The 14,216-nt window shown below is 40.7% G+C and overlaps 1 protein-coding gene across 1 annotated transcript; it reads right to left on the reverse strand.

Annotated features, from left to right (window-relative positions):
- Window positions 1-602: 602 nt before the first annotated feature.
- Window positions 603-12,536, reverse strand: RFC3 (replication factor C subunit 3). Its single transcript, XM_076364264.1, has 9 exons — window positions 12,389-12,536; window positions 11,105-11,242; window positions 9,866-9,933; window positions 6,955-7,052; window positions 5,231-5,412; window positions 4,848-4,984; window positions 4,619-4,717; window positions 3,699-3,768; window positions 603-1,886 (listed from the first exon to the last, which is right to left on the reverse strand). Exons 1-9 carry the CDS (start codon window positions 12,473-12,475, stop codon window positions 1,695-1,697), a joined length of 1,071 nt encoding a protein of 356 aa, XP_076220379.1. The 5' UTR covers window positions 12,476-12,536; the 3' UTR covers window positions 603-1,694.
- Window positions 12,537-14,216: the final 1,680 nt, after the last annotated feature.

Consider the following 14,216-nt stretch of genomic DNA (forward strand, 5'->3'; position numbering starts at 1 on the left):
AAGAAGAGCACAAGAATGGTAATGGATTTAAGTACTCATTTCCACTATCACTGACTAATTTAACGGTTTTCTAGGATCTCTGACAGTCAAGACACTCACGCTCTGACAAGCTACCAGTAGGTGAAAAGAGCAGATGGAAGAAAAAAAAAAAAAATCCATCTTCCAGACTTCTTCAGTTTTAAGGAGACCAGTTGAGCACGAAGCAGGCCAGCACCATCTTACTGAGAATGAATCTGAAGGCAAGCTGTGAATTAACACCACACATGGGATGGTGAAGTTCCTGAGAACGGCAGTGACACTACCTCTTTTAAGGACTAATGCTGCTTTTTGTACGTTTTAAAGGGGATGACAAAGTTATTACTAACTAGTGAGATTTTTTCTTTATCAGTTACTAGAGGGAGGGCCCTAGCTTCCAAAAACCTGCCATTATGCGTAACTAGCTCTGACACAAAAATCCCCAAATACTAAACCCTTCCCTGCTTAAAAAAAAAAAAAAAAAAAAAAAAAAAGGCCGGGGGGGAAAATGGGAAACTATTTAATTCACTTTATCTTTAAATACGATCTAGTAATAGCCTAAATTAGCAGAGTGAAGTAACAAAAGGCATGAATTCAGTCATTTTTAGGGTACCATAGTACATAGGCATAATGTGTGAAAGACTTGCAGCATAAAGCGGCACAGGTGGTGTTGGTTGGGGTTTTTATTATTTTGTGCAGATTTTTTTTTTCTTTTTGTTGTTGTTTGTGTTTGTTTTTTTAAACTTCAGTGGCTCCCTTTAGTCTTACAATGGGGGGGTATATCCCACCTTTCTGAAAGACAGTCTACATCAAAGCAAATACCTAGGTAGCTACAGACAGCGTGAAACACTAATTCAGCATTGCATTTGTTGTTCATATTTTTCCAATTTATTTTGCCATTTTTAAAATGTCACATATCGTTTTAAGAGGTGAAAGAATATTGGTAAGAAGTTGAAACCTTACCCTTGATTAAACCACAGCCAAAGGAATAATCTTTACCTGAACAGCATTATGTATGTTGAAAGTGCCAGCCAGCAAGTGGCCTTGCTTTATATAGGTATATTCCTTCCAAACAAAGAGTTCCGTGTTGTCAAACTGATTTACAAGCAACACAAAAGTATTGCTCATCCACAATTTCAATGCAACTGCTTACAAACAAGAGTCAGAAAACATCCTGTGTCAGCACACCACAGAAGACAGTGTGGCTAAAATAAGAGAAGCCAGACAAGCAGCGAGATACATAAATCAGTAGGCAGAACATACATGCTCAAACTGGAACTTACCACAACATGGAAAAACCATCCTTTGCTTACAGCCTTGCCCATGAAAGTCAAAAAGCAAGTATGCAGCATCCATGTTCTCTCTCCTTAACGTCAGCTTACAAATACTGCAAAGCGACTATGATCTTACACGTCTTCCAAGGTAATTGTTATCTTTCTGAAAGGCTAATGTGTTTTTTATGGATCTAAAGATAGATTTGTGGCTGTCAAACAATCCATCTGGTTTCTAAAAGTGAACAAACATTGTTCTTTAGTTCACTGTGTTTTCTATTAATAGCAAAATAAAATATTTGGCTTTGAACTAGACCCACATGCAGTCAAGCATGGACAAGTAGACAACATTTGCAACGTTACTGGCATCATGACACAACATTCTGTGCACGACTTTGGGCATCAGAGTTAGAACATCATGTCATCTAGTCCATCCTCCATAAACTTCTTGTAAATTGCCATAAACTTTGCTACAAATGCTTCCAGATGATAAATGGCTTTGCTGCCCAGTTGCAGGCGGTGTTCATAGAAGGCCGCCATCTGTGCAACTTCTCCTTTCAGTTGTCCATCACAGTTATTTAGAAGTTCTGTAAGGAGGCCCTAAAAGGGGAAAAAACAGGACAGTATTTGAAAAATTACATATTTTTTGTTAAAAGGATAACCTCATTTCTCTGAAAATAGCCAAGCTATGACTAATAGTTCACTCATGAATCCAACAGAAAAGACATTCAAGAATCATTACACCACCTATTTGACAGAACCAGATTCACAGAACCATGTCTTTTAAGAACGTTCTTTCAAGATAAATTCCTCATGTCAAAATAGACGTTACCTGTTGTGTTCTTAGATGGAAAAAATCATGTATTGAAACTACTTATACCTTAATAAAGGAAATAAATTAACCTCATCTCCAAATACTGTAACCTCTACTGCATGCAGGCACATGGCCCTGGGGAGAATTTTTACCAAGATAGCAAGTGTATTAATCACTTGCTTCCTATCTCAACAGCATCGAGCACAAAGAGAAACAACATTAATAAATAAGAAGGAAAGGGCTTATTTAAAATTTAAGTATATCTGTTTATATCTGTGTAGATGAGGCGCTTAGGGACATGGTTTAGTGGACATGGTGGTGTTGGGTTGACGGTTGGACTCAATGATCTTAGAGGTCTTTTCCAACCTTAATGATTCTATGATTCTATTTATGTATATACGTATGTGTAGACACACACAAGATACTTTACAACAATACTTCAGTCATTACAAAAACCAAAAATGCATTATTTTAGATCCAAGACAGCAATAAAACCATTGCAAATCCATCTCTATTAAAACGGTCAGGATTAAGTGAGAAGTATCTCTAGACAATTTCAAGTCTATGAAGAGGGAGTGGGTAGAGAATATCCGCCTTTAGCCTGACAACAACAGTCCTCAAACAGGGCAATGCAGGATCCACTAACCTACCATAAGAAAGGAAGGTTAAAGAAACATCTAACTACCAAAACTGTCAGAAAGCAGAAATCAGTTAATGTGAAAAGAAATTTATTCTCTTGTAATTATGTCTGATGGCAAAGTCCACCTAGGGTAAGTTGCAAACATTAGCTTTATTCTTTGTTCTGCTCTAGTTGTCTTCAGCATGCTTTCATCCTGCCTAAAATAAAAACATGCACATCCCATTTGCCTTCCCCCCCCCCCCCCCCAAGATGACTTCTGTCTTTGAAGACACCTGCTGGTCTAGCATCCTTCAGCAAACCTCTCCACTAGGACATAGCAAATATTGAACTCATAACAAAACTTTAACAAAAGAAAACAAACCATATCAAAATTAGCCCATAAAATATATCTATGCTTCAATACAGAAAGTGGCCTGAGAAGTCTTCAGGGGGACAAAGCATGTCCTCCTTTGGTTTTACTCAGCTAGGATGCTGCTGTTCTGTGATCACAGAACAAGTTTTAGTAAACCATTCAACAGAGGTGTGAACAAGGAACCCTGCAATAAAAATAAACTAGACATTTACATTTTCCAAATTAGAGAACAGAATCTTCCTGCCCCCAAAATCTACACAACTCAAAACCATCATGCCTAAATATATTTAGGCGTGAACCTAACTAGACAGTCTAGTATTATCGACTGAGGATCATGAGAAGTGAATGCTACGTATCAGTGTTTGCAGGAACAAGGTCTTTAATTACTGCTTCAGAGCGATAACCTGGACTATTTTGGTTACTCCAGTGGAAAGAAACACAAGAGAAAATATCTTTTGATCACTCATGTCTATTTGGAAAGGATACAGCTTTTCATCAATATTTGGATACTTTGTGATGTTTTAGGGTGGGGGTTTTTTAAACTCAAATTGAGACTGTCGTAGTGTTAATATTTATAACATATTAAGAGCTAGACAGCTGAATTACCTTCATTATAATCTCAGGAGGAATGCAGTGTGTCAGGAGTTCATAAAGCCGTCCACGGACCTCTAAAAGCCTGTTGGAAAGGCACCATAAAATATCAGAAGTATGTCCCCAAAGCATACTAATGTGTTTTCACTATTTGTGAAACATGCTGCAGGAAAAAAGAGTCAACCCAAGCAAAGGTGGGGTTTTTTTTTTCCCCCCTGTTTTTGGGTTTGTGTGTTATTTTAAACCCAAAACCATTGCTTAAGATTAGTGAGAAGACACCACAAAATTGATTACAGCCACAAGATTCGTTTACGCTGTTTTTCTGTCTTCATTGTTTACAAGAGGAAGTAAGATGATTAGGTGGCAGAAAGTGACACAGTTATCAGTTCTCAACTTTTGACATCAGGACATCAGAGGCTACAAGCATTTAAATTAAATACAAGAATTTAAGTGACATCTCATGTAATATATGGAACAGACTAAAAGGATCAGGCTGCGTATGACACCAAAATGGATTAAGGGGGCATAAAAAGCAATGATTTCTCATTTCCAGTTCTTTTACAAAGGTGCATTACGGTAAAGATGGTGAAACAGAAGCCTTAAATAAAACAAACAAACAAAACCACACAAAAATACCCCAACACCACACCACCCCCGCAAAAAAAGACAGACAGCACAACATGCAACTAAGCTTATGGTCACTTTTGATTACAAAGCTTCAACAGAGAAAACCAACGATTGTTTCAGTTCCTGAAGCTCATTCAGCCTCCTCTGGTAATTTTAAAGCTCACTTCCTCTGGTTGCAAAGCTCCAGTAGTAATGCCAGAAAATTACATATAACTAAAGATGCCACATTTTTAAATATAAGATTTTTTTTAGGCTCCAGAGTACACCAAAAACATAGTTTATAGCTGCAAGCAAGTGTATTCACCTACCTTTGTGGTGTCTGTTGACCAACAATAGCATTTGCAGTTTCTCTCAGATAAACTTCCCAGTCCATCTCGGGAATGTCTTGATCAGCAGTAAAAGGATACCTACACAATAATAATATTTTTTAAAAATTAAAATCAAAGCAAACTGTCGCCTATTCTATCAAGGCCTCAGAAGTAAGTTCATTTATGTGTCTGAGAGTATAATTTACATTAATTTTTAGCAGTGACTTACTGTTGTACTCTGCAGGACTCACACATAAGTAATGCTTTCCGAAGATTCCTGCCAGATTTCTCTGCAAGCCTTTGAGCCAGTTCCTGAGGAAGAGTCAGGCCTTCTTTCTTACACACACTGGACAAGACATGGCAGATCTAGACAGGAAACAGATACCAGGGAGTGCAACACTTAGCAAACAGTTTAGCACCTACAGATTCTCCTGTTTGAAACATTTCTGGACCAGACATGGATCAGTCTTTCATAAGACATGCTTGACAAGTCACCCACCACAAAGAAAAACTAAGTCACTTTGTGGAAGTAAAATATTTCTTAAGTCCACAGCAAGAACGTATCTAGTAAGAAGTTTTAAATAATTTATTTTTGCTTCTCTTTCAACATACATCTTCAATGCTGGGAGCAGGCACTCGTACAGCCAGGCATCTGCTTTGAATAGGTCCTATAATTTTTGACATGGAGTTGCAGCACAGAATCAACCTGCAGGTCGCCATGTACTTCTCCATTGTTCTTCGCAAAGCATGCTGAGCATCTTTAGTGAGTTTGTCGACTTCTGTTAACAGCACCACTGAAAAAGGATTAAAAAATAGTGCATTTTTTTATTAATATCAAATCTTTCTAAGAAAATGACTACTTTGACAAACAAACGATACATGATACAAGCAGAAAAAGTCAGCATGGTTCCACAGGCAGGAAAATAAAGACTAAGACAACCTGTGTGCCTTTTTGACTGTATAATCTCCTGCTTCTTCACACCCTATATTCATGTCCTGGAACGTCAATTTCTTCAGAGCAGAGCCTGCAACACCTCAGTGCCAAGAAATAATCCAGGTAGGCGTAGAAGCTTTCACTTTGATAATTAGCACAGTAACTTTTTAAAGGAATTTTAAGTAAGAAATGCAAAAGAATTTATGGCATAAAGACATATCAAAAAGCAAAAATTTCCTGAAGACTCCCCTCAATATATTTAATATTTAAAAGCCAATGTCTTAGCTTAACAAAGGAGTAGTAGAAAGCTGCCTTGTTACTGTAGCTGCAGCGCCTTTCCGTGGTCTTTTGAAGAAAACAAAACAAACAAACAAACAAAAAAGAAAAATGTATTTCAAAAATGCTTCAGAACAACCACGAGATACCTAATATGAAGCAGCTAACCTGACCATCTACCCTCTGCAGGTTCCTCCATAGGCAACTCATAGATGGCTCATTTCAGTACTCTGAATGGTCCAGTGAGAACAGCCTGGAGGAACAAGTCAGCCCATTACTCTTCTCCCATTTCTCTTCTGGTTATATATGCAGCTTAAGCAGACCAGCCAGCTTACCAGACACTTTGAGGTGTATGGTATGACTGCAGCTGTGAGGATATATACACCAATAACTGCTAGAGCCAATATAGTATTTCCTGAGAACAGTGAGGAAAACAAGACAAAGTACTAAATCCATGACCATTTTCAACTAATTTCTGCTCTACTCTATCTGTCAAGATTTCCTCTCTCCTTCAGTTTCTTGTTATATAGTTCTGATTTTGCTTTCAGTTTAGTCATGGGGAGAAAAAATAAGCCAGTTGTAGCAACATGTGTCTTGGAAAACTCAATGAAAGCCTTCTTCATTTTCGTACCCAGTGTCCTTCCGTACATTATGGACAAAATGCTTCTAAACTTTCTGCCTAAGACAGCTCATCCCCCAGAACACTAAAAATAAGCAGCTAACACTTAACTTACACAGCACTGTTTGCCATAAGGTTATCCTGCCCTTCAACTCAATATTAAGCCTCAGTAGCTCATAACTCAGCTACTACTGTAGATCATTAAACTAAGTTACAGTGCATTTCAATGGCAGGCTTGGGAAAAAGACAGCAGGGATCTCAGCTCCCTCTGCCCAGCCGTTCATTCAACTACACCCTGTCCTCCTAAGAAACCAAGACAAAAGAACTTCATACTGAACATTTAACCACTCAAGATATTTCCACAGTGAAAGAAAAATGGGAGGTTGTTTAATTTGGGAAAGGTTCATGTATGTCCTCATGTAATATACAGGTACAAACAAAACAGCTGAAATCTGCGAAAAACAAGTTTAAAAAGTACTTTGACTGGTTTTAACTTTTTTTACTCACCTTTAAAATCTCGTTGAGTACTTGTCTCAAGCTGTTGGGATTGTGCTACTGTCTTCAAGAGTTCCTGAATTACTACACGGTCATTGTTTCCTGCATCACTGTACCAGGAGTTTGAATAAAACTTGTTTTAAAGTAACTTTATTCTGCATATAAAATACATCCTCCTAAGCAGCCCCTTGGTCAACTGACTAAACAAGAATGCCAAAAGAATTCAGAAGCTGTTGAGGTTAGAATTAAGCTCAAAACACACATACTTTGTTGAAACATTACCTTCCCAATAAAAAAAAACCAACCCAAAGCTTACGCAGGCACAGCTGGATTAGTAGCACTATATTGGGCAGTAGTGAAACCATTGTCAAATGTTTTATTAACTCTTTAAAATAGAACTTATTTTTAGGGTATGAGAAATCTAAACTTTTGTTACTTGCAATTTGGGCAAAGACAGGTAATATGAACATTTTTACCCATTATGGGAAGAAAAATTAAGTCTAATCACATAATAGGATGCCTGACTGAAAAGGACTGATGTAAATACATAGGTTTTTTTCCCCTGAAAATTAGATGTCATGCTATGAACAACCTATACGCTTAATGTAAACTTGAATGGCAGACAGTGGAGTTATTAGTAAAAGATTGATACTCAGATACTACTACAGCACAGACGGTTAACTTTTTTCCTCTTAGAAGGCAGGAAAACATGGGGAAACACTAGATATCCTTCCTGCCTCTTCTGCTTACTATCCCCTAGAGTAGCATGCACAGCTTTCTCAGTCCCCAGGTTAGTAGCTCAGCTAGCTTGACTCAGATTTGACAACCACTGGGGACTGACTTGCAAGCTAGATTACTGAAAAAGCAAAGAAAAAGAAGGGAAAAACCCAGACTCTTTAGCATCCCCACACTATTGCCTCCACAGAGGCAGCAGTAGCTCTGCAATATTTCACTGGCAAGCAAATGAAAAAGGCATTTGTCCATCCTGTTCTAGTCACCACTCAACCAGACCTTCGCCATTCTTGCCAAGAAGGCGGCAGCAGAACGTACAGAAGCATATTAGCTCAACAGCTCACAATCTGCTGAATAGGCTACACTGACTTTGACTGCAGAGATCTGTCCTTCAGCAAGGGAGCAGACCTGTGATTACAGCACAAAAACCAAAAAGCAAAATGAAACAAGCCAGTTCTACTTATGAACTAGGCTGGTTTTGGGAAATGGAAAGTGATTAAAGCAGTTTTCTAACATTTAAAGATAAATTATTCTCTGCAGTAACGGAGAACCTAGAATTATAATTTCATGGTGAAAGATTATCCTTGGTGTTATGTAACCACACCAAACATTCCAGGAAAACAATGAACAAAGGCAGCTACCACACAAACATTTAAATTTTTGTTGTTTCTTATTCTTTCATTACCCACTTACTTACTCAGAAGAACCCATTTTAAAGCATCTACCCAAGCTAGTCAAGTGACCAGCAGGCAATGTTTTGGAATTCAGGCAATATCCTCCTTTTGGAGGAAAAAGAACAGCTCTATCTAATAAAGTTCCATAATAAATTCAATGTCTGCAGAGTCCTTCCCAGAAGTTAATTTCCTTTCTCTGTTAGCCATTTCTCATATGCCATGTTACCCAAGATGCACAACATGATTTCACAGTACTATAATTCAATCAAACTTCACAGACTATAGCACAACACATGCAGGTTCACTGTCTTGTCAGACATAAACACGACAATCGCTTGATCACTTAAAGCCTATGAATCAATATATTAATTCTTAATCAAAACTCAGCACTACTATTATATACAATAACCAATACAGCAGTTCTACACTTTCAGGATTTTTATATTTAAAGTAAAATACAACTATTTTATATGTTTCAAGCTAGAAGTACTCTATGGAGAGTAATAGAAGAAGTATTAGTAGTATTAGGTTATCAGAGCAGAAGACTGAATGGTCAGACATTTCATATCAGCAAAATGACATATTCAAACAGTTAATTACCAATAAAAGTCTCAGCTTTAATTATTTGGGTCTGTATTAGAATACCAGCAGATATTCACTAACCAATACACAAGAGATTAGCTGCAGAACAAGCTTTTAAAGGAGACACGGTACATGAGAATAGCTTCTAAAATGCAGAGCAACATGAGAAAAGGTTTAGCAATAAGCACAAAGCTAAAAGTTACTTCAGGACACAAATTGCCTTGTAATTGTAACCCAGACAACAAAGCCAACATAACCAAAGCCTCCCAGTGCACAATGACATTTACTCTCATGTGATTTGAAGCAACATTAAAGGGTTTCAGGTAAATACAAGTATTTACTTTGGGTCAGTGAACTACCGCCAGCAATTTCACAACTGTCAAAGAAGACATACAGTACACCATTATAGCTTCTGTTGTTTAAATCAACATCTGACCTCGCTCATGACAAGATTCCCAGTATTTTGTGGTGGTGTTCTTTCCCGAGCTCTAAACTCTTTATTTTAAGAGTTACTGGGTAAGCCTCGCTTACTTTCAAATCACTTTATTTTTGTATTTGTGAGAGAACTAACAATATGGGGGTGTTGGTTCCAATAAGAGTTCTCAGTTTCAACTTATATGGTTAAATCTATGAATCCAGAATTTTTTCTGTTACCCAGTCCTCAACGTCAGCATGCTTATATGGCTAGTTAATCAGAACATTACTGTCTTTAGTATACAGCAATCCAAATTTTTGTTCATTTAGAGCTGTTCAATTAAAAATCCTCTCCCTGCTCCCATTTGCAGTCCAAACCCATAAACTATTATCCAGTTTGCTCAGGCAATAAATTGGGCAATCAGGCCCTTACATACCACCCTTATATACCCAGGTTGAAACCACTTGCAATATGACCAGCGGCTTATATTTGAAGTGGGACATTTTTACTGTACACTTACCTTGGGTTAACTTCAAGGTGATAATTACTTGCAATGGTGCTAATCTCAATTTTCTTTTTAGAAGGTGCCTATGTAGAAAGTAAGCATATTAAATTTCAGAAAGAGTGTTCTAAAAATCTGATGCAAAAATTTATCTTACAGATTACAACTGGCTAGGTCACAGGCAAACCAAAAGTCTCAGCGATCAAAGAACTGCTGAGACACTAGACTTATGCATCTCCTATTCCCCAACACCACCTCCAAGTGAGGAGTGCTGACACATCATCCAGCCTGTAAAATAATAACAGTAATGATTATTATAGCAACACATAGTACATATTACTGAATACTCCAGTTACTCAGTTTTGTAACGAGAAATCTTATTATTGGAATCAGCCATTCAAAATAAGGCATACTCTGTCCCTCCAAAGAAAAGTTTTGGAGGGAAAACCTCTGGACAAGCCTGAAGAGGTTGTTTACTTCTCTTGGCAAAGGATTTCAAGTCTATACTTTGTTTAAAGAAAATACTAGTATTTATATCACCACTGAATTTGGGTCTGAACAGTTAAATATATCCTATATTTCTATCATCCAGTCCAATTATTATATTTGTTCCACTACTGAGAATTAAAAAGCAAGCATTAAATAACCTACTTATCAATAAAGCTTGATAACCCCTTGCTGGTTAAGCCTTCCATAACAAGGATTTTGAATGGATACTGTAACCTTTTAATACTAAACAAATGCCTAAGACCAAGGCAGACAGAATTTAAATTGATTTTTTTATTTTTTGCTAATGCTGAAATTGTCACTATGGGAATGAGAAAGCAAGTTAAAACTTGCATATATGCAAAAAGCAGTGCTAATAATTTTTAAAATAAGGGTTATTTTTACAGACAAATGAAATTCTATACATATAATTGAGAGCTAGTCTATTACAACACATGCTATTGTCCAAACCGACCTGTAAAATAAAAAAAAAAATTAAAAAAAAAGCAATCAACTAGCCACAGAAAACAAAAAAAAACCTCCACATCCTCCCACCCATGAAGACCTAAGGAACAAGAACATCTGGCAAAAGTATTTGTTCATGTAACCAAACTAGTCTGATTAATTACATAAAAGAGCTTGAAGACACTGAGTGCAAAAAAAGTTATTTTTAAAACTCCAATAAATATAAAGGCCTCACAACAGAAATATGTCAGTATATAAATATCCACATTACTTCACAGCACATGGGAGATTTATTTTTTTTTTTACCGTTATACTCTGATGCTCAATCCTCAGTTTTTCCACTCCTGCACCATATAATTCCCTTAACAAACACATTATTCTTGTCTTTTTTCCAGCTCCTGATGGTCCATACACCAACAGATGAGGGAAGTCACCACACTGAACCTGAACACAAAGCAACACAATTAGTTAGGTACAACAATATTTTCTTTATAAGACAGTATTCATCCTTCCATTCTCACTCAAGTTTACATGGAATGACTTTTTCAGCTCAGTCACGGCATAGTTCCTAGAATTCCCTTCCCACAGCAATATTTCCTACAGAACATCATATTTTTCCTGAAGACCATGTGTAACTCATTTAACTCCAAAACACCTCACCCCTCAAAAAAAACCAAAAAAAACAACCAAAACAGAACCCAAAACCCCACCCCAGCATTTACATGCTTTCCAGGGCTTCTAGAGTGACAGCTGCAATAAACACACAGTAAAAAGGATTAAAACAAAGTTTAAAGCACATATACACACATAGAATTACATATAGATATGCATATATATAATTACTTTGTTGTTTCATTTGCAAGCCTTGAATCTGGGCACACGAGTAATAGATAGCCTGTATTTAAACGAAGTTAGGAGTTTACTTCTTGCAAAGCTAAAAAGCATGACCTGGAGAACATCCGACCAAACCCCACAGTCAGAATTTGCATTAGTTAGATGTAACAGTCATAGAGAAACACTGGGAGAGTGAATCAGTCCAGCGGTCTAGTGAAGGGAAGTCAGCACATCTGGCAGGGGAAGCAGTCCTTTAACATCCAAGCAATTACATAGTCCTGACTTTTATTCCCAGCTGCTCACCTTAAAAGCTTCAGCTAACTAAGTAAACAAGGTAAGCCCTATTCTCAGAGATACTGATCATTCCCAGCCAAAACCAGCAGGAAAAAGCCAAGCCACCTATTTCCCCGCAGCCTTTTCCTTCCCGTAAAGGCCATGCTCCCGAGCGGGACGCGATGCCAGCGGACCACCGTCCCACCGGCGGCGCCCGGCAGGGAAGCTCCTCCGAAGGCGAGGGCCTGCACCGAGGGAAAGCTCCCAACCCCCGCCCTGCAGACGCAGCTTATGGGCCGCGCAATCCCGACTCCTGGAGGATCCCCGCTGCGGGGAGGAGAGGGACCCGGTGGCCGGCTCGCCTCGGGCGGCCCCCGCCGCCGCCACGGCTGGAGGCCTCAGCCGCACCGGTCAGAGCCCACCGGACAGAGCCCGCCAGGGAGGCCGCCGAGCGCCGCAGGGCGGGCCCGGGCGCCCCCTCACCAGGTTGCGGAGCTGCGCGGCCTGCTCGCGGTGGTAGTCCAGCCTGCCGAGGGAGCCGGGCCGGTACTTGTCCGCCCACAGGCTCATGGCGGTTGAAAAGCGCGCGCCGCCCGCCGCCGTCCCGGCGCGCGCGCAGCCCCGGCCCCCAGCGGCGGGAGAGGCGGCCGATACGGCGGCCGCCGAGGGACAAGCTTCAGCGGCGTCCGCGGAGGGAGCGGGAGCGCGCTGCTGCCCCGCCCCCACGGCTGCCCGAGCGAAGCCCGACGGCCGCGCCTCAGCCCTGCCCGGCCCGACCCGGCCGGACCCGGCCGTGGGGTCCCGCCGCCGCCCGCTCGGTCCCCCGCCAGCTTTGGGGTAATTTTCCCCCTCCCAAACGACAGTTTTTCCCTCCGTGGCCTGGCAGGTTTTGTGTGTGCGAAGCGGCGAAGCTGGTGCTGGCGCCCCCGGGGGCAGCGACTGCCACCGCGTTTGTGGCGGCTGGCCGTCGCGGGGTCCTACGTGCCCGTACGTGCGGGGCGGCTGTGAGCCGCTGGGGAAACCCCGTCACGGCGCGGGGGATGGACCCCGCAGGGCGAGCCAGCGCCCGGCCTGCCAGCGCTAGCACCAGCGCCGGGGGCTGCTGCTGCCCGCTTGCGGCAGCGGATCTCTTGCTATTTGTGGCAAACTCATTATTTTTCCCAATCTTAACGCTTTTTTTTTTTTTTTTTTTTTTTTTTTTTTTTTACAAATCGCACACGGATACTTCATGCGAGCGGCGGGGGCCATGCTGGCGGCGGCACCGTGGGCATGTTAGGCGGGGGAGGTGGGCCCTGAGGTGAGCTCCCGTCGGGGCGGCCCGACGCCCTGGCAGCCAGCCGCCGGAGGGCGAGCCGGCGGGGAAGGAAGCTGCCAGAAAAGAGCCCTTCAGGCGCGCGCGGCCTGCCCGCCCTGCCTGCGGCCAGGTTCATCAGCGCGCGTTCGGCCTCTTGAGCTCTACAGGCGGCCAGCAAGGAGAGGCCGGTGTTCTGTGCCGGCGGAACGTGCGGTCCTTAGGTTCTTTGTCCTGGTGTCGTCCCGGACTCGCAGCCTCATGATGAATCAGTGGGTTGCCCATAATCTCTGTATCGCACTGTGAATTTGCAAGCTCCATCTATGTGTGTGGCTTTATGTATGTACGGAATATCTATATACAGAATTATATACAGAATATGTATGTAATAGATAAATTCTCATTTTGATTCTTTGTGTAATAGCCCTGATAAATGAAGCATCATGCACAAATGGTATTATTTGAAAGTAGAAGAATAATTTTTTAAAGTAATAAAACATGAGTAGACGCACGAATAGCCTAAAATGTCAGCCGCATTTTTTTACTTACATGATTTCTGTGAAAAAAAAATACAATTATATGAAAAGTTCGTGTGACTTGATATTTTATCAGCTCTGTGTTCACATTTTTTCACATAGTCAGCCATAATGCGGGTAATAGCTTCATTAACCTAGACATTCAGGTTACTCATAAAGATCACATAAACCTAGCAGGGGCAAAGGGAGAGCACATCAGTTAGTACCATGTTACCTGTGTATCCGAAATAGTTACGTTACTCTCGTAGACGCTCATGAATCAGTTTTATTTGCAGATTGCCATGAATTAGCAAATTCACCTTGTACTGCTTTGTCAGCACTGCCCTTGTACGTGATTGAGTCTGTGAAAGCTGCAGCAGCAATATCCTGCCCAGTGCTTACCCTTCGAGTTCCTTTGTTCTACTCGGCACCACAGAGTGACCTGTTCCTCTGCCATTTTCTAAATTGACATTTTGTAGGTCTACAGTTACTCATGTGTGGCTGT

This window comes from Aptenodytes patagonicus, chromosome 1 (assembly GCF_965638725.1).
Source record: "Aptenodytes patagonicus chromosome 1, bAptPat1.pri.cur, whole genome shotgun sequence".
Taxonomy (NCBI): domain Eukaryota; kingdom Metazoa; phylum Chordata; class Aves; order Sphenisciformes; family Spheniscidae; genus Aptenodytes; species Aptenodytes patagonicus.